The sequence below is a fragment of the Zonotrichia albicollis genome, chromosome 30, assembly GCF_047830755.1.
Source record: "Zonotrichia albicollis isolate bZonAlb1 chromosome 30, bZonAlb1.hap1, whole genome shotgun sequence".
Taxonomy (NCBI): Eukaryota; Metazoa; Chordata; class Aves; order Passeriformes; family Passerellidae; genus Zonotrichia; species Zonotrichia albicollis.
In genome coordinates, this window is record NC_133848.1 from 2,774,488 (window position 1) to 2,796,889 (window position 22,402).

Below are 22,402 nucleotides of genomic sequence, written 5' to 3' on the forward strand. Positions count from 1 at the left end.
CGTCTGCCCCTGTCTCTGTCTGATATGTTTGATATTAGGTTGTTTTATTGGAAAACCAACTAAATATCAAACATATTCTTACAGCGCCAGGGATGCCCAGCACTGACTTGGCCAGATGCTGCCTGTGCCGTGTCTCAGGCAGGGGGACCCTCTGCACCCTGTCCTGCACCCTCTGCTAGTCCCCACTGCCACAATAAAACCTGTCTGCCCATCTCCATGGGATTGAGAGGGGGAGCCCAGAGCCATCCTGGGGGTTGGCGGAGGTTTGGGATGGCAGCGGGGTCAGCGCTTGCCACCTGTCCCCCCGCTCACGCCAGGGATGATGACAATACAAAGGCCCGTGGCCCTGTGCCCAGCTCTGCCTCCACTGCCCTGGCATGGGGGTGTTATTTATGGAGGTGCAGCCGCTGCTTGGGACCCTGGGTAGGCACTGTCCCCTCCAGTGCCCTGCCCAGGGTACCCAGAGCTGCCACCAGCTCTCTGTCCCCAGGTCCCTGGGTGCTGACCCCTTTAGCCCTCAACATCTGTCCCTGGGTGGGAGCAGCAGGTCTCTTCCATGGGAGATCCTAACCTGATTTATGGGGCCAGTTGGACCTGTGGGCTGGCACAAGGAGGCTGCAAATCCCTCAGCTGTGGATGAAGAGCCACCACTTGCCCTGAGAATTCCTCCCTGCGCCTGGGGAATCTGCTCCTCCAGCTGCCAGCAGCATCCTCTCCCTCAGCACCAAGCACCACACAGCTGGAGCTGGGCTTGGGGCTCAGCAGGCTCCCCCTGAGCTCTGGGGGCAGTTTCCCCTGCTGCTCCCTGCAGAGCCAAACACCCTCAGCCAAGCCCCTGCTCCCAAAATAGTGCCAGGATGATCTTGCCCTTTTCTATGCCGCCCCCAGGCAGGGGTAAATGTCAGCCCAGGGCCACCAAAACATCCCAAGGAGAAGGCAAATGGGGGATGAGAACTTCATGCCAGTGCTGCACGGACCCAGTTCAACATCCTGAGGAAGCACTCGGGGCACCAGCCAGGGTGTCCCGTTGCACAGGGGGAGGGGGCACCTGGAACAATGCAGGACCCCCTGTCACAGACCTGCTGCTGCTTTTTATAACACCCCAGCTGTCCTGGGGAGCCCAAATAAGGCTGTGACCACCCAGAGCCCCCAGGACACACAATGGGTCCCCAGCACAGACTTTTTGGGAAGGTGGGGAGGCGGCTCAGCCCAAGAAAGGCAAAGCCACCGTGCTGGGCAGAGCTGATAAACGGGCAGTGGGGCACAGGCACCACAGCTGCCCTAGCCACCCATTGTCTGTCTGCATCCCGCTGCCCACCGCTGCCCAACGAGGATGGAGGCCATCAAGAAGAAGATGCAGATGCTGAAGCTGGACAAGGAGAATGCCCTAGACCGGGCAGAGCAGGCAGAGGCTGAGCAGAAGCAGGCGGAGGAGCGGAGCAAGCAGGTAGGGCAGAGAGCCACAGCCCCCAGCCCAGGGGTGGTGGGGGGTGCCTGTGCTGGGTTATGCTGAGCCCAGACCCAACAGGGACTCTGCCTGGGGTATGAGAGCGTGTTTTACTGCACTAAATAGTTTATTTAGTTGTAAGAGTGTGACAGCTGCCACTATCCCCCAGCTCAAGGGTGCTCTGAGGGTGGGACAGCCCTGGGGTGTGGGAATGGGGTGGACACTCTGGGGCAGAGCTGGCCCCAAGGAAGGGGCAGGAGGGATGCCATGGGGCAGAGCTGAGCCTGGGATGGGGCAAGCAGGGCTCTCTTGGGGTGCAGGGGTTCAGAGTGGTGCCCACCCATGGTGACACCGCTGTCCTTCCAGCTGGAGGATGAGCTAGCTGCCATGCAGAAGAAGCTAAAGGGGACAGAGGATGAACTGGACAAATACTCTGAGGCCCTGAAGGACGCCCAGGAGAAGCTGGAGCTGGCAGAGAAGAAGGCGGCAGACGTATGTATGGGGTGCAGGTGGAAGCTGAATGCTGCCTTGTCCCCCTTCCTGGTGGGACTGCAGCCCTTCCCTATGCCCTGGGGACACAGGAAGGTCCCTGTCCGGCTCAGTGTGCTCCCGGTAAAACCGTGTAGGTGCCTTCGAGCAGAGAATGGCCCTGTGAAGGACAAATCCGGAGGGCAGAGCTGGGCAGTGAGTGCGGGATGCGGGGTCCACGTGTCCCCGGGAAACTCTGAGTCACGGCTGGGGGTGGCGGAGCCGAGCTCCGGGAAGGAGAAGGAGGAGGGGAGAGCCTTCATCCCCCTGCAGGCGGGGGCTCATGGGCAGCGCGAGCATTGCACAGCCCGGCTATTGTTGTCCGCTGTTTCCAGGAAAACAATGGTGCGAGCGGTGCAGGGTTTCAGCCGGCGGCGGCATCGAGACAGGCATGAGGCACCGCTCGTCACCTGTCAGGACCTGGCAGTCCTTGAGAGGCCGGGATGCCTCAGGCTCCGGTGTCAGAGCCTCGCAGCCCGGCTCTGGTGCAGAGAAGGCAGGAGCCGTCCGTGCTCGTGGGGAAGTGCCTGATCCCAGCACGGCGCCTGGGCTGCTCTCACTGGGAGCTCCGGAGCTCTGGAGCTTTGCTGCGGGTCCCTGTGGGCAGCCCTGCGCTGGGACTTGTGTCGAGAGCAGCATTGCAGAGCTCTTCCCACCCTCACACCCTTCTTTCCCCCCTTTGTCCTTGTTGGCATTTTCCCTGCTGTCACCACATTCCCTTATGGATCCCCCTCTGTGCACCTGCAGCCCTTTTTCCCCAGCGTGGCCCATGGGGGTCCTCCAGTTTCCTCCTGGCTCTGGGAATTTTACATCCCGGAGCAGTGAAAGGGCAGAGCTGCTTCCCGGGTACTTCCAGCCCAACAGAGCCCTTTGGATTCTCACTCACCTCGGAAACATGCTGTGCTCCTGCCTGGCTGCCGAGGGTTTCAGGCAGCAGCCCGGAGCCTTTCCCTTCTATCTACACACTAGAAGCATTGACAAATAGGGGAACGAGAGGGGGGAATGAGAGCAGTAACAGGGCTCGGTGATGTGTTTATCGAGCTCTTGGGGGGCTCCATGACCCTCACGCCACGGAGGAACACAGCTCCCAGCTCTGATCTTCGCAGCGTTATCCTCCTGACACGGGAGGGTTCTCACCTCGGGATCTCACACATGGAAGCGCAGCGGGAGCCTGGCGGCCGCAGCCCCACCGCGGCACGGAGGAAGGAGCGGGATGTGCTGCAAGGCTGTGGGCTCCGGGCCCCGCGGGCTCCGGGGGCTCCCGGAGCTCCCCGTGGCGAGGCCGTGCCCGAACCAGCCCCGGGGCCCGGGGCGGGTGTGAGGGGGTTCCGTGGGGCAGGGCCCGTGTGGATCCTCCGGGCCCGGTGAGGCCGTGCCAGCTCCCCGTGACACACGAGGCTAGTCCCGGTGCCCTCACGCCCGTATCGGGCGGGTCCCGCTGGACCCAGGTGCCCGTGGGGCACACCCCGGTGTTCCCCTCGGCCCAGTGCCGGTGTCCCGTTCCCGCCGGTGCCGATGTGTGTCCCCTGCCCCGGGGCTGAGGGCAGTCCGACCGGGGTGTGAGGGGGTTCCGTGGGGCAGAGCCCGTGTGGGCCCGTGTGGATGCTCCGGGCCCGGTGAGGCCGTGCCTGCTCCCCGTGACACACGAGGCCACTCCCGGTGCCCTCAGACCATATCGGGCGGGTCCCGCTGGACCCAGTTGTCCGGGGGGCACATCCTGTGTTCCCTCCCGGCCCGGTGCCAGTGTCCGGTTTCCGTCGGTGCCGATGTGTGTGCCCCATCCAGTGCCAGTGCTTCATTCCCGCTGGTGCCGATGTGTCCCCCGCCCGGTGCCCCCATTCCCGCCGGTGCCAATGAGTGTCCCCCCGCCCGGTGCCGGTCCCGGTGCCTCCATCCGGTGACGGTGCCCCGTTCCCGCCGGTGCCGATGTGTGTCCCCCGCCCGGTGATGGTGCCCCATTCCCGCCCGGTGCCCCCATTCCCGCCGGTGCCACTGAGTGCCCCCGGTCCGGTGCCGGTCCCGGTGCCCCGGCCCCGCCCCGGGCGCGGCGACCGCTCCTCATCTCCCCGGTAACGCGCCCGCGGGGCGGGGCGGAAGTGACGTCACTTCCGTCCGGCCGTTCCGGGCGCGGTCCCGGTGTCTGGGGGTGGCGGGACTGGAGCGGAGGCACCGAGCATGGCCGGGGCCACCACTATCGAGGCGGTCAAGCGCAAGATCCAGGTGCTGCAGCAGCAGGCGGACGATGCGGAGGAGCGGGCGGAGCGGCTGCAGCGGGAGGTGGAAGCCGAGCGCCGCAACCGCGAGCAGGTACCGCCGGCACCGCCGCCGCGCGGGGGCAGAGCCGGGCGGGCGGCGCGCCCGGAGCCGGGGGTCGCTCCGAGCCGCGGGGATACCGGCCCGGCCCGATGGGTCCGCCGAGAGCGGCGCTCTCGCTCTGTATCCGTGTCTCCCCCTGGGACCCGCCCGTGGTGCTGAGCGGACACCGGGGCCGGGGAGGGGGGCCTGGCGTTGTTTCGCTGTTCCCGGTGTCCCGGGACAGACGGTAGCGGCGGAGGAGCCGGCCAGGGGGAGGAGGGGGAGGCCCCGGCCATCTTGTGCGGCCCCGAGCCCGGAGCTGCGCGGGTAAGATGGAAGTAAGGAGCGGGTTCCCTCGGGATGCGGCCGGCGCAGGAGCCCTGCCGAGCCCCGCGTCCCGCCCGGCCCGGTGAGCGGGGCTCCCTCACACCGGTACCGGCGGGGGAGAGCCGGGTGGGAGCGCCTCAAAGGGAGGAGGGAGCGGCGACAGCAGGATCTGAGCTGGCAGCGCCGGAAAGGCCGGGACAGGGGCGAGGTGATACGGGCAGGACCTGGCGGTGACACGGGCAGGACCCCCAGGTGGCACGGGCAGAACCTGGAGGTGGCTGCCTCCCCTCCCTTGGGCTGGGACGCAGGCAAGGCTGGTGGCATTGTGGGGACAGGGATGAAGTGGCACAGGCAGGACCTTGAGTGGCCGCCTCCTTTGGGCTGGGACACAGGCAAAGCTGGCGGCGTTTTGGGGACAGGAATGAGGTGACACGGGGCAGCTCCTTGCTCGAATCTAAGCGTGACTCTCGTTGGGTTTGCAGTGATTTTGCTGCATTTGATGTGAAGCTGAGTGCCCCCCCGAGTGCTGGAGTTGTGTCTGTGACAGAGCTGTGGCACTGCCAGGGATGGGTCAGGTTCTGCTGCCCAGATCCGTGGCAGAAGCTGCTGCCACTCCCAGGCCTCAGCTGGCTCTTTCTTTGCAGCCACATAAGGAATTCTCCTTGCAATAGCAGCATTGTCATGGGCACAGGCATATTTTTCCCAGCTCCCTGAACCTCCTTCGGGGGAGAGAACCAGTGCTCCCAGTATGGTGCCCAGGGCTTGCCTGGCCACGGGTCCTGGGGAGTCCTCTTGACTCTCATGGGACAGCACTGGTGAATTCTGAAGGCCTGGATGAGCTTCTCCTTTGATTTGCTGAGCTCCAGGTGCTCCTTGCTCAGGGCTGCCTTTGTGAAAGAAGCATGGAATAACAGAAATGTGCCACTTGTACCAGGGGGGTCTGAAAGGGTCACCTGGAAGCGTCACCCAGTGCTCTGGGGAAGCCTGACAGTTTCATCTGTATCTGGAGAGAAGCAGCAGAACAGGAGATGTAAGGGCTCTGCTGCAGCAGGAGACAGGCACTTCCTCAAAATGCAGGGTGGTTTTTGGGTGGTTTTTGAGCACTGCCTGCAGGAAGTCAGGGCTGAGTGGTGCAGTTCAAAGGGTCAAGAAGTGGAGAAGGAAGGAGGAGGTCCTCAGCAGCTGGTAGCCCCTTTAATAGGGCAAAGATTCAGTCAGGCAATCTTCCTGGTTCTGTTTAAGGTATTGCTGTGCTCCTCTTCGGTCAGATCACTTCCCCTTTCAGCAGGGTGGGTGTTGGCTCTGGGCACCACAGGGGTGTGGGCTGATCCAGAGCTGGGTGTACCTGCATGGGAGCTCCTCTGTGCCCTCCCAGCCTGGCCTTGGAACCTGCCAGGGGAGCCTCAGTGGGGGGAAAGCTCAGACAGCCCCTCTGGGAGCTGGGTGCAAGCAGAGTGGGACCCCAGTGTAACACTGGTGCCTTTCATCACTCTGCTCCTCCTCCTCGGCACCGTGTGGCTGGGAGGGTGCTTTGTTATGTGCAGCTGGGGTATTTCTGTTTGTCTGGCATGTGCCTGTGCTGGGGTTTCTGCAGATCACAGAGCTGCACTCCTGCCTGCCTGCCTTTGTAATCCTGTTGGGGAGCAGGATTCTGGATTTCCAGGGGGATGTCAGAGTTCCTAAAGCATCTGGGCTCCCCTGGGCTTTGGCTGGAGTGGATGTGGCTGCAAGCAGGGGCCTCACAGGCAATCAGGCCATGCCTCCAGGGTCCCAAAAAGATTGCAGTGAGTCTCCAGTTGACTGTTTAGTCTGGGTCTGATCCAGAAGAGGAGTGCCACGGAAGGGATTTTCATCCTTGGCCTTGAGGTGCTTTGTTTTCTGCAGCACTGAAGGGCAGTTCCTGTCCTCTGTATCTGCCCTGGCTGTGTTCTGACTCAACGCTGGAGCGAGCCACAGGGTGATGGCAGTGCTGTGTTGCCTTACAGGGTGATGGCAGTGCTGTGTTACCACACGAGTGATGGACTGAGCTCTCTGAGCGTGGTCTGTGCTCCCCAGCACAGCACAGCACTGTGGGGGCTGCCTTGTACCTTGTGGCCTCTGTGGAGGCTGACTAGGACATGGATTGCAGTGCTTGGGGGGTGGGATAGCCTCTGATTTGTGCCACATTTCTGGCAGATGTCTGCAGGCTGTCAGCAGCTCCCAATGTGTGTGAGTGATCCAAGGCAACTCTTGCTGGGGAGCAGCCTCCTCAAGCTGTCTCAAGGCTGGAGAAGGTTTTTGCTCCTTCTCTGGATTTGCTGGGAGGAAGGAATCCTCAAGCACTGCAGGCTCTCTGTGGGGCTGTGGGCTCTGCAGCAACAAGCCCTGGGGCTGGGCAGCACCCTGTGAGCAGCCCAGCTTGGCAGCAGCACCCAGCAAAGCTTGGCACATCCCTGGACATGTTAATCCTTCTCACCTTGCTGCTGAGAGGGTTTGCCTCAAGCAATGCTCATGTCCAGATCACAGCAGTAAGCTGACTCTGCTAAGTGGCAGCTGTCAGCATGCTCTGGTGTGCTGGATAAACAGGGCTGTGATGAATGAATGACCTGGCAGGATCCTGGCAGCTGCAGAGGCAGCACTTGGTGTAAATCATCTCCTTGGTGTTTATGGCCTGAACTCAGAGCAGTGCAGGCTGGCAGCAGGAAGCCTGCAGAGCTGAGTGTGCTGCTCACCTCTGGGAGAGTGGCTGAAGCACCCTGGGTTTGCTTTGGGTTCCTGAGTGCTGCTGCTGCCCCCGTGGCAGATCTCAGCTGCCAAACCTGCCCGGGCTCAGTGCCCTCCTCTGCTCCCTGCAGGCTGAGGCTGAGGTGGCATCTTTGAATCGCCGGATCCAGCTGGTGGAGGAGGAGTTGGACCGAGCTCAGGAGCGCCTTGCCACAGCTCTGCAGAAGCTGGAAGAGGCAGAGAAGGCAGCAGATGAGAGTGAAAGGTGAGCAAGGACTCCTGCTTGCAGTCTGTCAGACACTGAGGGTCTGGTGCCATCAACTTTTTGAGCTTCTCAGAGTGGGGAAGGAGATCCCACACCAAGGCTTGAGGGAGTCAGTGCCTGCTTAGGCAGAGCAGCTAAACCAGTGCTGATGAACCTGAGGCTGCTGATGGCCTTGATTGTCCTGGAACCTGAGGCTGGGGAGTGAGGAAGTGCCACCATGCATCCCCGCTTCCAAAAGAGGAGAAATACACCGGGTCAGGGACACCACTGCCTTGTAAAGGTGGCTGTGGGTGGGGCAGCCTCTCTGCCAGCATCCTCCCTAACTGGCAGATGTCCCCTGACCTGTGATTCAGAGGGGAGTGGCCCACTTCCAGCTGTCTGATGTGCTTCCTCCTGCACACACCGTGAGCAGCCTGCCCCAGCTGCTGGCCTGCCACAGAGAGTCTTGGCTCTTCCTTCATTCCAGATGGGGAAGTGCTTGACTTGGCTGGGAGTCCCTAAGAAAGCTGGGCTTGTTCTCAGCAGCACTGCACGCCCCTTGGCCTGGCAACCCAGTGATCTGCTGGGGGAATGTTCCACAGAACAGTTAACTCCAAGCAATTGAGGTGGCTGTATTCACATCAGCCCAGAGGCCTCTGCCTTCTGCATTCAGAGGAATCATGGTTTATTGAGAAGCACTGTGCTTCCAGGGACTGCTGTTAATTCTCTGCAACTCATTGCACTGCTGCCTTGTCCAAGATGGTTTCACACATCTCCCCTCCTTGTGCTTGCTTTTGGGCAGAGGCATGAAAGTCATTGAAAACAGAGCTCTGAAGGATGAGGAGAAGATGGAACTGCAGGAGATCCAGCTCAAGGAAGCCAAGCACATTGCAGAGGAGGCAGACAGAAAGTATGAGGAGGTGAGACCCTTGGGTGCTCTGTACAACTGACCTGGGCCAGGAGACTTGAATCCTCCTCCTGCTGACAGCAAATCTGGCTCTCAGCAGAGCCTCATCAATGCTCTGCTTGGCCAAAAGCTTCCCACAGCTCCAGTGGCTCCTGCAGGCGTTCCTCCCTTCGCTCTGCAGAGCCTGCAAGCACAAAACTCCTCCTTGCTCTTGACTCTGGTTGTCCTTTCCAGGTTGCTCGGAAGCTGGTGATCATTGAGGGGGATCTGGAGCGCACTGAGGAGAGAGCTGAGCTCGCAGAGTCGTGAGTAGTCTGCTTGCATGTACCTGCCAGGTCTGCCTCTGCATGGGCACTAACACTGCATTGCTAACCTTGTTACACAAGGCCTGAAGCACAGGGTGGGTGGAGGGCTGCAAAGGAAAGCAGTGAAAGCGCTTCCCTCCACAAAACAGGATTAGTTCCACCTAGGACACGGAGTTTGTGGTGTGATTTGCCTTGGGTGGAGACACTCTGGGCCTTTGCATGGAGTCACTCCCTAGTTGTGAAGGCTGCAGAGCCTTCCTGTGCTCAGCAATCACAGCACTGCTTTGTGTGTGCAGTCACAAGATGGTTCACAGTGCTTGTACTGAAGTGGCAGAGGCCTCTAGGCCAGGGCCTGAAGTGCCATATTTGGTGGCCAAGGGCAGAGCTGTGGCTGAGGCTGCTCTCTGGGCCTCTCCAAGGATTTGCAGTAATACCACCACACCACTACAGGCTTCTGCACTGCTGAGCAGAAATCTGGGCTTCCTCTGCTCAGAGCAGAGATACAAATCCTGGTGTTTGGGCTCCTTTCATGTGTCCAGGTGCTTTAGCTGATCCTTGAGGAGTTGGTCAGGGCCTTTCTGTGCTCTGGGCCTTGTCTAACACAGTTGGTGTGTATGCAGCAGCAGCACTGTGCTTCCCGCCCAGATGTGCATGTTGTGACCATGACTTTTTTGTGTTTCCCTTCCCCACCCTTTTTGGCTCTGTGGTGGTGTGGTTCTGGTGCTCCTTTTGACCTTGCCCCCACCTGGCTTGTGCCCCTGTGTGACCGTCACTAACAGTCATTGCCGGGAGCTGCGGGAGCAGATCAGAGTGATGGACCAGAACTTGAGGTGTCTGTCTGTTGCCGAAGAAAAGGTACTAACCTTTCCCTTCTTGAACCATTAAACCGAAAACTCATGTGGTCTCCTCACTATGCTCCTCCCCTCAGCTTAACTGCGTCTCTCTCTCGCTCTCTCCTGGAACATTCTGTCTTCTCTGCCCATAAATGTCCCTTTTTCAGTGGTGGTGGCTGTCCTTCTGTCCATCAGAACAGCTTCCCTCCATACAGCACACTAAAAGTGAAGCTTCTCCTTGGAGACTCCAAGTCTGGCAGAAACCTGTGTCCACATCTCGCTGCTCAGCTCTGTGCCCCGTGCATATGCTGGCAGAATATTCCAAACATGAGCTCAGAGGCAAAAAGGGAACTTGCTTTCTGCACAGGTGCCTCAAAGCAGGGTCCTGTCCAGTCTGATCTCAGACAGTCCCCTAAAGAACTTCCTGATCTTCCCTGCACGTGGATTCACTTCTTGTCTCCTGTCTTTCCCTCCCACTTCTTCTTTTCCTTTTTTTTCTCCCCTTTCCTTACAAAACCCCACAGTAAATGTTCCGAGCTGGAGGAGGAGCTGAAGAATGTCACCAACAATCTCAAGTCTCTTGAGGCTCAGGCTGAGAAGGTAGGGCTGCCTGTCCCAGGGCCAGAAACATTGCTGTTGTGCTAGGAGGGTAAACAGCAGAGCACCCACTGAGGTGGAAATGATTCAACTGCAGTCTTAAGCAAGCCAGGAATGCTGTGCTTGCTCTGCTGGGAGGGCTGAGGTATTTATTTCATTGGAGGGCTTGGAAACTGGGGTGGGGGAAGCCTGGCTGCCCTTCCCTGCCTTGGGGCAGACTCAATCGGCCCGGGTGTTTAAGCTGCTAAAATGTTAAGATGAGAATTTTTCTGCATCCAAGTTTGTGTTCCATGCATGGTGTGAGACTTGCCACCTGCCCCAGTCCTGTTGGGCTTGGGTGAGGATGTGAACAACTCCCAGGTGGAAGGTTTCTGTTGTCATGTGTACTGCAGTGAGGAGTTGATGCTGCCCTCTGTAGTTGTGGGCTCTCTGGAGAGGGAGGTATCTGGGGCTGCTGACTGCTGACTCCTTTTCCACAGTACTCTCAAAAAGAGGATAAATATGAAGAAGAGATCAAGATTCTGACTGATAAACTCAAAGAGGTGAGTGACCATGTCAGGATGGCCCAGCAGGGTGAGCTTGACTGGGAAGAGATGCAAAGTCCATGTCCTTGGACTGGTCCCTTTCCTGTAGAGCTGTTGCACTCACTGCTTTATTTCTGTCTGGCAGGCAGAGACCCGTGCTGAGTTTGCTGAACGCTCTGTAGCCAAGCTGGAGAAGACCATTGATGATCTGGAAGGTACATTCTGGGGCTAGGAAACCAAGCAATGGGTGTTGAGTGAGAAGCTGAGGAGGGCTGTTTCTCAGGTAGCTGCTGTGCTCCTCCTTGCTTGGAGCATTTTCCCACTTGGCCTCCAAGGTGAGGCTTGGCAAGAGCCCTGCTCTGAAAACAGTTCCCCTGTGCTGCAGCAGCTCTCAAGCTCTTGATCCAGACACCTGGCCTTATCTAGATAGCTTCTGTATGTTGGTAGTGATGTCCTCAGGAATGTAGCCAGATCCCTGTGCCCCAGCTTAATCCAATTCTTGTAGGAGTGGCACAGGAAAGAAACACTTGTAAGAATTGGTCACAATAACATACTTGTGTGCACAGCATCATGCACATGCTGGCTGCTGCAGATGGGGTCTTGCAGGAGTCAGTGAGTCTGAAACAGCCCCCATGAAGCCTCAGACTGCCCAGTGTGAGTCCTGAGCCAAGGTTGAATCCCCAGCAGTTCAGCCCACGGGGTAGTCAGCCTGTGCCAAGGGTGGGTTCCTTTCCTCCTCCCATTCCTTCACACAGTCCTTCAGGAGCGCTCCTGAGGCCAGCCATTGCAGAACCTTGCCCCAAGCCACAGGAGGAGAAGGTTTCAGCTGCCTCCCTTAAATCTGGGAGTGTGGCCAGATTCTTTTGTGGATTGCTGTGGCTGGAGTGGTGGTGCTGGTAAACCAAAACCCTTACAGGTCTCTTACCTTGACCACAGGTGTGCCTTTGTGGTCTTTTAGTGCTAGCTCTTGGAGATACAAAGCATTATCCTGCTGTCTGGAGTCACTCTGGAGGTTTATTATCTAGAAATAGCAATGGTGTCAGCTGAACTGTTCCAGAACTGCAGCCAAGCAGCAATCTGAGCCACCTCATGGTGCAGGACAAGCTTTTATTTGGAACTGCAAAAAGTCCTCCAAATCCCTGCACGCTCCCCTTGAAACCTGTTGATTGAGAGTTGGCTCTGGTCTACAGCCTTGCTGCTGAGGTGACCTAGTTCATGACAAATGACAAAGTTCCCCAGGCTCTGTGAGGCTCTTAACAGCATGCCCAGCTGTACTGCAGCCCAGCTGCCAGAGCTGGAGCTGTCTGTGCCAGCTCTGCAGGGCTCAGGGATGTGTCAGCACAGTCCCAGGCCCACCCCTCCCTGCGGGCAGAGAGCTGCCTGTCTGCTCCATTATCTGATGGAGAGCACTGGTGTGGCCAGTCTGCTCCCCCACCTCACTGCATCCTGCAGCACTGGAGTTTCCTCTGATGCCCAGCTCCATGACATGACTGACTGCTCCCAAGCCAGTCTTTGCATTGAGACACAGGTGAGAACAAGGCACCTCAATTATCAGTGCTCTCCTTAGGTGTAACAAGCTTCTCCCTGAGTGGATGGAGTTGCCTTTCCCTGCTGCTCCTCCTGACCCTGGTTCCTGCTGACCTAGCTGGACAGCTTGTTTTTACAAAGTGATGTGGTTGAGTGCTTGGCTCTGCTGCCCTTGGAGCTGGATTGTAATCCTGGAAGGCACTTGTGGGTCACTTGGGTCCTCAGGCTGCTGGAACCCTCCTGTTCATTGTTGGGGATGAACACAGAGTCGTGATGGCTCCACGTGTAACTTCATTTTCTTCAGTTCATGTACGCCAGTGTGCCTTTCCCACCCCGGAGTGTTGGAAGAACTCTTTGCCTTCCCTCATTGTTTTCCTTTTGTTCTCCTCCTAAACCTCTTCTAGATGAGCTCTATGCCCAGAAACTGAAGTACAAAGCAATTAGTGAGGAACTGGACCACGCCCTGAATGACATGACTTCCATGTAAATATGAGCTGGCTCTCGCTTCAGCAGCCTGGACTGCCAGTGCTTGCTTGGTTTGCTGTGGTTTCTGTAGTTGGAGAATTGTCCAGGTTACTTCTACAGATCTGCCCAAGGAGCCCCAGCATGCCATCCTCTAACTCTAGGTCCTGGTGGTCTGCATGTGTAACCAAGTGCTGTGCTGGCCTGAAAGGGTTCTGACTTAAATTTGAGTGCAATTCCCATTCCCACTGGGAAGGGCTTTCTCAGGAAATGTGGCTTTGTCATCTGCTGGAGCCACTGGGCCATGGTCTCAGGATTCCTTCTGGAAGAGGCTGTGGATAGTGCTCAGGTGGATTCCTTAGGAATTGCCACAATAGGCTTGAGATGGGCCAGATCATGAACTGATCTGTGGAAGTAGCTGAACTTGTGTGTTTCTGCAACTTTGCTCCTTAGCTTTGTTCAGATCTGCAGTGGGTGCTGCTAACAACTGCTCCATGTGGTCCTTGCACTAACCCAGGAGAGGCCAGGTCCTCACCCCACAGAGAAGAGCCTTAACACGAGTGTCCCAACGTTCCCTAAGCAGAGTTTGCTGTGCACAAACACCGAGGCTTTCCTTAAAATTAGTGTCTCCTTCTGTCTCACACAGATAAGTCTTGTGGTTCCAAACTCCACTTTGGATTTGTCTCTCTGCTTGGTGGCTTGTTCTGCATCTGCACCCGGCATTCACGCTCTCTTCATCTCACTCTGAATTCCAGTACCTTTTTCCAGTTACTGTGCACAGGGCATCCCTGGGAATGGGTGCTGTACAGACACAGAGGCAGCAGCCCCCCAGTTCTGCTGCACTTGCTCCCAAACAAAGCTCCCTCTGTGTGACCTGATGTGCCAGACACAGCCTGCTCTGAGGGGCTGCCCTTTCTGTGCTGGGGGAGCGGGGAGGATGTTGTTCTCATCTGCATATCTTGTGTGGAGCCATAAAAAGCTCTTTTTGTATTTCTCTTGCCTCTTGCTCGAGCATGATGTCACCTTTTTTAAGGAAAACAGTTCCTGTATAAATGGCTGTTGCTTTGGAGAAATGGGTTTCTAGTGACCACTCGCTGCTTTAGAGTAACTGTCTCAGCATTGCCTTCAAACTGGAGTCACTCTCAGTGGAGCACAGACCTCACTTGCACGCTGGATTTTTCTTTGAGGTGTGTCCCTGGCTCCCAGATGTGATGGCAGCTTTGCAGACAGGGTCAAACTGGAGGCTGGGGGTTGCAGCAGGAGGCCCTGGAGCTGTGCCTGACTGAAGACACTCCTCATTCCTGCCTGCTTTGGAGTGCTCAGCAGCACTGGTTGCCAAGCACTGGCTTGCAGTGGGAGGTCCCACACCTGATAGTCGTTAGCCAGGGTTTGGAAGCCAATAAATACTGTGTGAGCTCTGGCTGGTCTCACTGGGGCACAACTGGGTGTGAGGTGCTGCCTGTGCCAAGGGCAAGGATGTGTGGCCTCTTGCTTCAGGAATGAGCAGGGCTGTGAGCATCTGAGCCAGGGAATCTTTTGCAGAGCCCTTCCCTCCCCACACAGGGGCTGGGGGCTGCAGGATCCTTCTAGAAATGTGGCATGGAGCTTCCCACAGAGCACTGGCACTGGGCTGTGAGTGCCTGCTGTGTGTCACTGCTGGAGCTGTTGCTGGTTGATGTGGTATGATAAACACTGCTCACAAAACAGTGTGTGCTGCCTCATGGTGGTTGGTCAAATACTTTTTCCTTTCTGGATCTGTTCATCTGCCCCAGTGCCCGAAGAGCCCTCCGTGAGCAGAGTTCTGGTGACATGGCACACTTCCCGTGGCTTCCTCAGGTTTGTGCCCTTCTGCTCTCCACGTGACAGCACTGGCACTCAGGATAATCCAGGCACACTCACCTGCCCCAGCCTGTCGCACTCTGCATTGGTGGCAGGTGGGGAAGGGAGGGAGCGTTCAAGGGATCTCAAAGTGGGGGATGTTGGACTGTGCCCCTTGAGCACAAAGCAGGAACCCAGAGCTCTTCAGTAACCCCACTGCAGCTGAGTTGAGGATCTGGATCCTGTGGGAGGGCAGGGCTTCTGTAAATGTGAAGGTTTCCAGTCCAGTGTTCCCCTGTCAGCTCTTAAGACAACAGGGACACCATGACTGTCTGCCAGTATCAAAGGGAGGGTGTCAGAGGAGGGACCAGGTTCTGCTCAGTGGTGCCCAGCAGTAGGACAGGCAAACATGGAAACTGATGCCCAGAAGTCCCACCTAAACATGAGGAACAATTTATTTCCTGTGTTGGTAACTGAGCCCTGAACAGATTGCCCAGATACCGTGTGAAGTCTCCCTCACTCGAGAAATTCCAGAATAATTGGACACAATCCTGTGCCAAGTGCTCTGGGGTGACCCTGCTTGAGCAGGGAGGTTGGACCAGACCCACAGTGGTCCCTTCCAACCTCACCCCTTGTGTGGTTGCCAGTGCTGGGAGGTGGCAGCTCACACCTCACAGGGAGGTCTGGTGGCACCCTGATTCTTGCTGTGGGGAGCTGCTGCCTCTGCTCTGCTCACTGGTGTTCCCAGGAATGTTATCTAAGCCTGGGCTGTGGCACTTTCCCCACTCACCCAGAAGGAATCCCAGGCTCTGGGTGGTGGATGGGGATGTGGGTGGGTGATGCAATGGTTACCCTGGGAGGTTTTGGAGGCATCTGGTCGGACTGGATTGCTGGGCCTGTGCAGGCTGGTTCCTGGCAGCTGTGCTGTGCTGTGGGGGTGCTGCAAACTCAGGTTAACTGACCAGGAGGGGCAGCTCCTGGGGCTCCCCACGTCCTGGGGCTGCCCTGGGGATGGGCAGGGAAAGGAGCAGCCCAAACATGGCGTGGCTGCTGCAGACATGGGCAGGTGTTCCCTGTGCAGAAGCTGTTCCTGAAGTGTGGGAAGTTCAGTCATGCTAAACACTCCAGTCTGCTGCCTTGTGTGGGTGAATCATCAGCTCCCTGCACACAAGCAGGAATGTTTGCTTGAAGCTGGAGCTGTTGCTCCAAGTTCTGCTGAAAACAGTTCACTCTCATCCTCTGCCACTGGGGAGACCCAGGACCAGCCTGGATCTCTCAGGTTTGGGCACAGACATTGGGGCTGCTCAGAGCACCATGGAGCCAGAATCCCTCACAGCAGCAACAGCAGCTGTTGTGCAAGGCATGGGCCAGGATGTACCCACAACTTCCCTCAACTTCCCCATTGTGGTAGGTCAGAAATCATTGGCTTCTCTGCCTGTGCTTCCCTTGGTGGCTTTAAAGAGGGACAATCAATCAGCATTACTGCCCTCTCCTGCAGTGAGGTGCAGTTAAAGGGTCCTGAGGGCTGAGAGAAGCTGAGAGTGAAGCTGAAGTTGAGCTTTCCCCTCTGTATGCAGGTGTTACACTGGAGGGACTGAGCTGAGACTCTGGGGAGGGTGATGTGCTTTGGCTGCTCCATGTAAGCCACTCCACTTTCTGGAATTTTACCCAGCTAGGTCTTGTTCAAGAGTAAAATATTCTGAGATTGAAAGCAATGAGGAATGGTGTAGGTCCCCTTCAGGGGGTGCCTGTCACTCTTGCACTGAGCATGGCACAGGAACAGGCAGGAGGCAGGATTGTAGAAAGAGCAAAGAAGGTTTTATTCAAGGTTTTATTTTATTTATTAAATAGATATGACAGATTCTGTTTGATTGGCTAACTAGCAAAAACATCTTCCTCACACACTGTCTTTGAGAAGAACAGAAAGATGAAGTAGAAAAACACCACCTGCAGATTGTTTATACTTAAAAAGTTACCACATCCTTATAAACTCCCTAAAAATTCTCACAAGCCACTGTGAGAAACAGTGTTTGTGTCTCTCTGTCTGTCCCATGGCATCCACAGGTGCCTGAGAGTTTCAGGACCTCACAGTACAGAGATTAGAGGGAAGACCAAGGCCAAGGCTGTGCTCTGGGCTCACTCTCCAGCAGAGGCATCACACTGGTGTCACTGCAGGTGGTGCTGGTCACTTCTGCCAGGCTGGAAGATGATGTGTAAGGTTTTTTTCCCTGCCTGCAATTCCCCAAAGTGCAGGAATCGGAGCTGTCAGGCTGGGAGGACTCTGCCATGCAAATGAGCGGGAGGGATGCTGAATGTGTTCTCTGTAGTGGCTGGTTGTGGCAGGACATTGCCACCCAGCCCTGGGAAGTGACAGATGTGGAAAGGGACCAAGCATAATGATGAGTGTGAGTGTGGCTGCTGGAACCTCTGTGGGGCTCTGAGGACAGAGCTCTGAAGGATGAGGAATGCCACAAATGCAGTGGCAGCTTGTGCCCTGCTCATGGAGCTGTTCTGGGGCAGATGTAAAACAGGACTCTGTGCTCCAAAGTCCCTCTGTCCTGTACCTGCACAGTTGCTGCCTCCAGTCCTAGCTGGGTTGTTAGTGTGGCACCAGGCATGTTCTCAGAGGAGGGTCCTCCAGGCCAGGGATGTTTTCACTCTTAGTTTTTCTGGTGTGCCTGTCCTGCTGTTCACACCCTGTCATTCCCACTGCAGTGAGGTGTGGCTCCCTCTGGAAGCTGGTTCTGGTACAGCTGTGGCAGGACTCGTTTCTGCAGTGTGCTCCACACTTCAAGCACATCCCACATCTCTGTCCTTGCTGGGGCCCTGCCTGCAGGCTCCTCTTGTGGTGTCTCTTCCTCCTTTCTTTGCCTTTGCACATCTTGGGCAGCACGTTCACTTGGGGAGCACGTTCTGCCCACACCTGGCTTCCTCTGATCTTCCTGGGCTGAAGCACAAGTTAGAGAGAGGCAAACCTTTGGGAATAGCTGGCTGTCCTCAGAAGCACACACTGTGGAGACAGCTTGTTTGATGTGCTCCTCCTGGTGCTCTACTAACCCTCCCTTTCTCTCTTTTTCTCTCTTCCTCTTGTTTCCCTCATCCTGTCGCTGCTGCAGAGCGCCTGTACAGCCAGCTTGAGAAAAACCGCCTGCTCTCTAACGAGCTGAAGTTAATGCTGCATGATCTGTGTGACTGAGAAGGGGCCCACTAATCCCATTAACAGCTCATTGCCACCACCACTGCTGTGGACCACACTGAAATCTGATCATTAACACTGGCAGGCTTGCCAGTTTTATGCAATTGCTGCTTTTTAATGAGGCACTTGGATTTATCCTGTAATTTATTTAAGCTTTTTTTAATACATAAAGATAACTTCTATTCTTGGTGAAGTCACCCCCAGACCTGGCTGTGTTTTAGCCAGTCTTGTTTGCTTGTCCAGGGGGTCCTGCCTGGCTCCTCCGTGGAACCAGAATTGATGCACCCCCAAATGAGGGTGGGCTGAAGTTAGGCTTATGTCTGCTTGAAGCTGCCTGTCAAGTGCTACAACCTAATTTACTGTTAGCTGAATGACTGTAGGATTTCCTGGTGCATGGAATGATGGCTTCTACCAATAAAGGACTGACCTTGTGGTCTGTGAGACACTGCACACCTGTAGTATGTTCCTATTTAGGGGATCCTGAGAAGTTTTGGGGGCAGCAGTAATTTCCCAGGCCTGACCCCAGTGCAGCTGGAATGGGCTGGGAAAGCTCACAGACATCTTGACAGCCAAAATGCACAGCCTGAAGCTGTGTCCTGGGTGCCTGCAGGGAGTATTGAAATGCTGCTGCTGTTGCTCATGCTCGAGGAGGGCTGTTCTCTCTCTCTGTGCAGTTTCTGGCCCTGGGGAGGTTGGGAGTGGCTTTGGCAACCTGCCTGTACCTAAAGGACATTTTTCCACAGCCTGTCTGCCCAGTGTCCCAGCGTGTGGATGTCTCCAGTGATATGGGTGGGCTCACCTTTGGAATAAAGCCTACTTAGAGCACTAGCTGCTGATCTGCTCTCCTCCTGGCTTAAGGAACATGTGAGAATCGACTGCACAGCTGCCTGCAGTGTTGGGCAGGGTGCAGCTCCCTCACTGCTCACTCTGCCTTGGGGCTGCTGGTCTGCTCCCTGCTGCTGCCCTGTGCTGAGGGGAAGGGGGGCACAACCAGCTGGAGTTCCAGGGGTGTTTTTGCTCTCGGGTGCCTTGCTGGGCCAGTGTGTGTGTGTCAGCTGTGGAGGTGTGGAGCCCTGGGAGGAGCTGGCTGCTCACAGAGACACCTGCATGTGAAACACTGCCCAGAGCTCTGGCTAAAGGTGCACCGTGGCCATTGTGGGAGCACCAGCAGTGTGAGAGGCGAGGGCTACACTGAGCCAGGTAACCTCAAAAGCTTCCAGCTGCACCCAGCCAGGCACTCCAGCCCCAGGATCGCTGCAGCTGCGTGGGGAAGGGGCTGGCACAAGCTTTCTTTGGCAAAGGACTCTCCCTTCCTTGTCTGGTTTGTAACTCTGGACTCTTGTTCTTGGCAGATAAACTGAAATCCACCAAAGAGGAGCATCTCTGCACGCAAAGAATGCTGGACCAGACCCTGCTAGACCTGAATGAGATGTAAAGGATCCCTGCCACTGCCTGTGCCATGCGGTGCCAGCCCAGCTGCTGCTGCCCTCTAACCCTGGCACCAGAGTTTACTTTCTGTTGCCAACCTGACCAAACACAAATCTCCTTAGTTCCAGGGTTAAAGGCCACCAGGTTGGGCAGAGCTTCAAACAGCATCATTAAGGGAAGTAAACAATGCAATAATGTTTGGAGAGCATGTTTGAGATGTACACATTTTGTAACTACCTTTTTTTGTAGCGACCATTACAAACATTCCAAATAACGTGTGAGGCTGGTGAGCTACACTTCAGAGCTCTTGGCTTTAGAATTTGGTATTAATCTTCTATGAATTGGCTGTGGGCCACCCTGCTTTGGCAGGGCAGGAAACAGATATGATGGTTCTGGCTGTGAGTCAGAGTAGCCAGGCTAGGATGACAGCCTGTTGAGAGAACTTCCTTTTCCAGGAGCTGTTTGCCAAAAGCACAGTTCAGTTTTCAGCTTTAAGGTAGCTCTATGTTGGAAAGGAACAACTTGGGTGAAAGGTGTCCCTTTTTTGGGGGTTGTTTTTTTTTTTCTTAAGCCAAGCCAGTCATCTGAACAATTGAACCTTCACAGGGATTGTGTCCCTTCCCCTCCACACCTGAAGGGCTTAGAGAAGCCACTGTCCCTGTAACCCATTGCTACCCTGGAGCTGACTTTGCCTTCACTAAGTGCTGATGCACCAAGCTTCACTGCTCATCACTGGGTTACACTTAACAACTTAAGTACAACAGCCTTGTGTCCTTGGAGAAGTGTTTTTGCCTACCTGGAGGGAGGGAGCCAAGCCTTTCCTCCTGCCCAGGACTGCTCTTAATTGTCTTAATTGATTCCAAGCCATCTCTGTGTGCATTGCTGATGTGTTGTGTTGTGAGGTGTGAGTGTGGCACTGCCATGCTCGCAGTAACTTGTGGTTGGAGCATGCTGCCTGGTTGTAGCAGTTTTTGGGGCCAATCTGGAGACAAAAAAACATATCCAGTGTTTTGATACTAAATTGAAAAAATTGTGTTACTGTCTTTTGAAATAAAAACTGATCCCTCCACATGGCTGCTGGCTGCTGAGCTTTACTGTGTGGGCTTGTGGGGGATGAAGACTGTTGTCATGTTATTGCCAAAGTTCCATACCCTCTTGGTGATTTCTCATGGTCATCTCCTCACAGCACTGATTCCTTCTTCATAGCACCACCAACAAACTCCAGCTCCATTCTCAACCGGCCAACCCACTCTTTTATAGCACTGATCCTCACTGGACACAGCTGTGGCCTGTTAAGGGCAGGCCTGTTCCTAATCTTTGGTAATCAGTACAGCTGCAACTCCTCAGGGGTGAGATTGCCTTCTGCACTATCTTTATTTTCTTACATTCTATGCCCCCCAGAAGATTGGTGTCCATGGCCATCCCTTGGGGTGGGACCAGGCACAGGTAAGGAGCACTTCCCAGGGCAGGAGTGCAAAAACAGAACTGATGAGTTCCTCAGTCAGTTTGGAGCCCACTGAGTTGGGTGGAAGTGTTAATCTGCTGGAGGGCTCTGCAGAGCCTGGATCCAGTAGTGCTACAGTCAACAAAGTGCCAGGTACTGTCTTTGGGTCACCACAACCTGCTGCAGTGCTCCAGGCTTAGGGAAAAGTGGCTGCAGAGCTGGAAAACAACCTGGGAGTGCTGGTTGGCAGCAGCTGCACATGAGCTGGTGTGTGCCCAGCCAAGGGCGCCTGGCTGGTACCAGGCATGGTGTGGCACTGGGACCAGCAGTGCCCATCCCCTGTGCTGGGCTCTGCTGAGGAACCACAAACCCTGGGGTCACTTTTGGGTCCCTCATGACAAGAAAGACCTTGAGGGGCTGGAGTGCATCCAGAGACAAGAACAGAGCTGGAGAGGGGCTGGAGCACCAGGAGTAGCTGAGGGGTCTTAGCCTGGAGAAAAGGAGGCTCAGGGGGGTCCTTGTGGGTCTGCACAGCTCCTGCCAGGAGGGGACAGCCAGGAGGGCTCAGGCTCTGCTCCCAGGGAAGAGGGACAGGACAAGAGGAAAGGGCCTCAGGTTGTGCCAGGGGAGGTTTAGATTGGATATTGAGAAAATTTCTTCACTGGAAAGGGTCCAGCCCTGCCCCATCCAACCTGGCTTTGAACACTTCCAGGGATGGGGTAGTCACAGCTGCTCTGGGCAATCTGTGCCAGGGTCTCACCACTCTCACAAGGAAAAATTTCTTCCCAATATCCCTGTATTGGATTTGCATAGCCTGGTTTTTGGTAGCAGGGGGGGCACAGAGATGGCTCCTGTGGGAAGCTGCTGGAAGCTTCCACCGTGTCCAGCAGAGTCAATCCCTGCTGAAGAATCCTCTGAAGATGGACAGGCTGCTGGCCAAGGCTGGGCCAATGAGAGAGGCTGGTAAGGCTCTGTGATGATATCTTTAAGTATTAAATACTTGGCAGCAGTTTGGGGGGAATTCACCTTGCAGCAGTTTGGGAGGGCTGTGTGCCCATGGGGAGAATTCACCAGCAGGGCTGCTGCTCACAAGAGCAGACTCATGCTGGAGAAGTTCCTCACAGGGGAAGGACTCCTCTCCCTGAGCAGAAGAAGAACTTGGCTGATGAACTGACCCCAAACCCCCCATGCCCTGTTTCCCTGCACTGCCAGTGGGAAGGAGGGAGGGGCTGGGGGGAAGAAGGTGTTTTAAGGGCTTATTTCACCTCTCATTATCCTCCTCTAATTCTGTCAGTAATAAATTCACTTTGCAACCCTAAGCTGAGCCTGTTTTGCCCTTGAAGTGTTTTCTCCCAATCCTTATCTCAATTCATTCAACCCTATATTATTTTTTTTTCCTCTCCTCTACCCAGCTGTGGCAAGGGAGGGTGAACCAGTGACTTTCCTGGGTGCCTGGTGTTGGGCAGTGCCAAACCATGGCAATCCCATCTAGCCCTGCCCTCTGGCAGTGGGAATCCATTCCCCCTCATCCTGGCACTCCAGGCCCTTGTCCAAAGCTCCTCTCCAGCTTTGCTGGAGCCCCTTCAGGCACTGGAAAGCTGCATTTTGCTGAGCTGGGGAAGGTTTGGAGAGCAGAAGGGACCATCTTGAAAAAAACCCAAATCTTGAGCTCTGGGTTTTCCCACGGGGGAATGGGCATGGCTGTGAGGCAGGAAGCTCTCACCTGGTTCAGTGGCCTGGCAGTCCAAGAGGCTGCTGCAAATCTAACAGGAGTGGGGCTGAGGGGCTGCTGTGCTGCCTGGTGTCAACACCAAAAC

General features: G+C 56.0%; 2 protein-coding genes across 10 annotated transcripts; both read left to right on the forward strand.

Annotated features, from left to right (window-relative positions):
- Positions 1 to 93: 93 nt before the first annotated feature.
- On the forward strand, positions 94 to 2,680 carry LOC141725457 (uncharacterized). The gene is made up of 2 exons (XM_074529096.1): positions 94 to 1,447; positions 1,814 to 2,680. Exons 1-2 carry the CDS (start codon positions 1,334 to 1,336, stop codon positions 2,504 to 2,506), a joined length of 807 nt encoding a protein of 268 aa, XP_074385197.1. The 5' UTR covers positions 94 to 1,333; the 3' UTR covers positions 2,507 to 2,680.
- A 1,376-nt stretch (positions 2,681 to 4,056) lies between these two features.
- Positions 4,057 to 20,212, forward strand: LOC102062141 (uncharacterized). Of its 9 annotated transcripts, XM_074529086.1 has the most exons (10): positions 4,058 to 4,282; positions 7,432 to 7,565; positions 8,347 to 8,464; positions 8,686 to 8,756; positions 10,114 to 10,189; positions 10,666 to 10,728; positions 10,856 to 10,925; positions 12,642 to 12,720; positions 14,472 to 14,535; positions 18,457 to 18,549. In XM_074529086.1, exons 1-10 carry the CDS (start codon positions 4,151 to 4,153, stop codon positions 18,532 to 18,534), a joined length of 885 nt encoding a protein of 294 aa, XP_074385187.1. In that variant the 5' UTR covers positions 4,058 to 4,150; the 3' UTR covers positions 18,535 to 18,549. The 9 variants fall into 9 exon arrangements, with proteins under 9 accessions (XP_074385194.1, XP_074385187.1, XP_074385189.1 ...); XM_074529088.1 differs by lacking the exon at positions 14,472 to 14,535 and having other exon boundaries at positions 18,457 to 18,538; XM_074529087.1 differs by lacking the exon at positions 18,457 to 18,549 and having other exon boundaries at positions 14,472 to 16,397.
- Positions 20,213 to 22,402: the final 2,190 nt, after the last annotated feature.

Bases quoted from the DNA above. Each gene is read 5' to 3' on its own strand.
- LOC141725457 (XM_074529096.1), top strand. From the start codon at position 1,334: ATGGAGGCCATCAAGAAGAAGATGCAGATGCTGAAGCTGGACAAGGAG. The intron at 1,448-1,813 runs GTAGGGCAGAGA...CTGTCCTTCCAG, and splicing joins CGGAGGAGCGGAGCAAGCAG to CTGGAGGATGAGCTAGCTGC.
- LOC102062141 (XM_074529093.1), top strand. From the start codon at position 4,151: ATGGCCGGGGCCACCACTATCGAGGCGGTCAAGCGCAAGATCCAGGTG. The intron at 8,757-10,113 runs GTGAGTAGTCTG...AAAACCCCACAG, and splicing joins AGAGCTGAGCTCGCAGAGTC to TAAATGTTCCGAGCTGGAGG. The intron at 10,729-10,855 runs GTGAGTGACCAT...TCTGTCTGGCAG, and splicing joins TGACTGATAAACTCAAAGAG to GCAGAGACCCGTGCTGAGTT.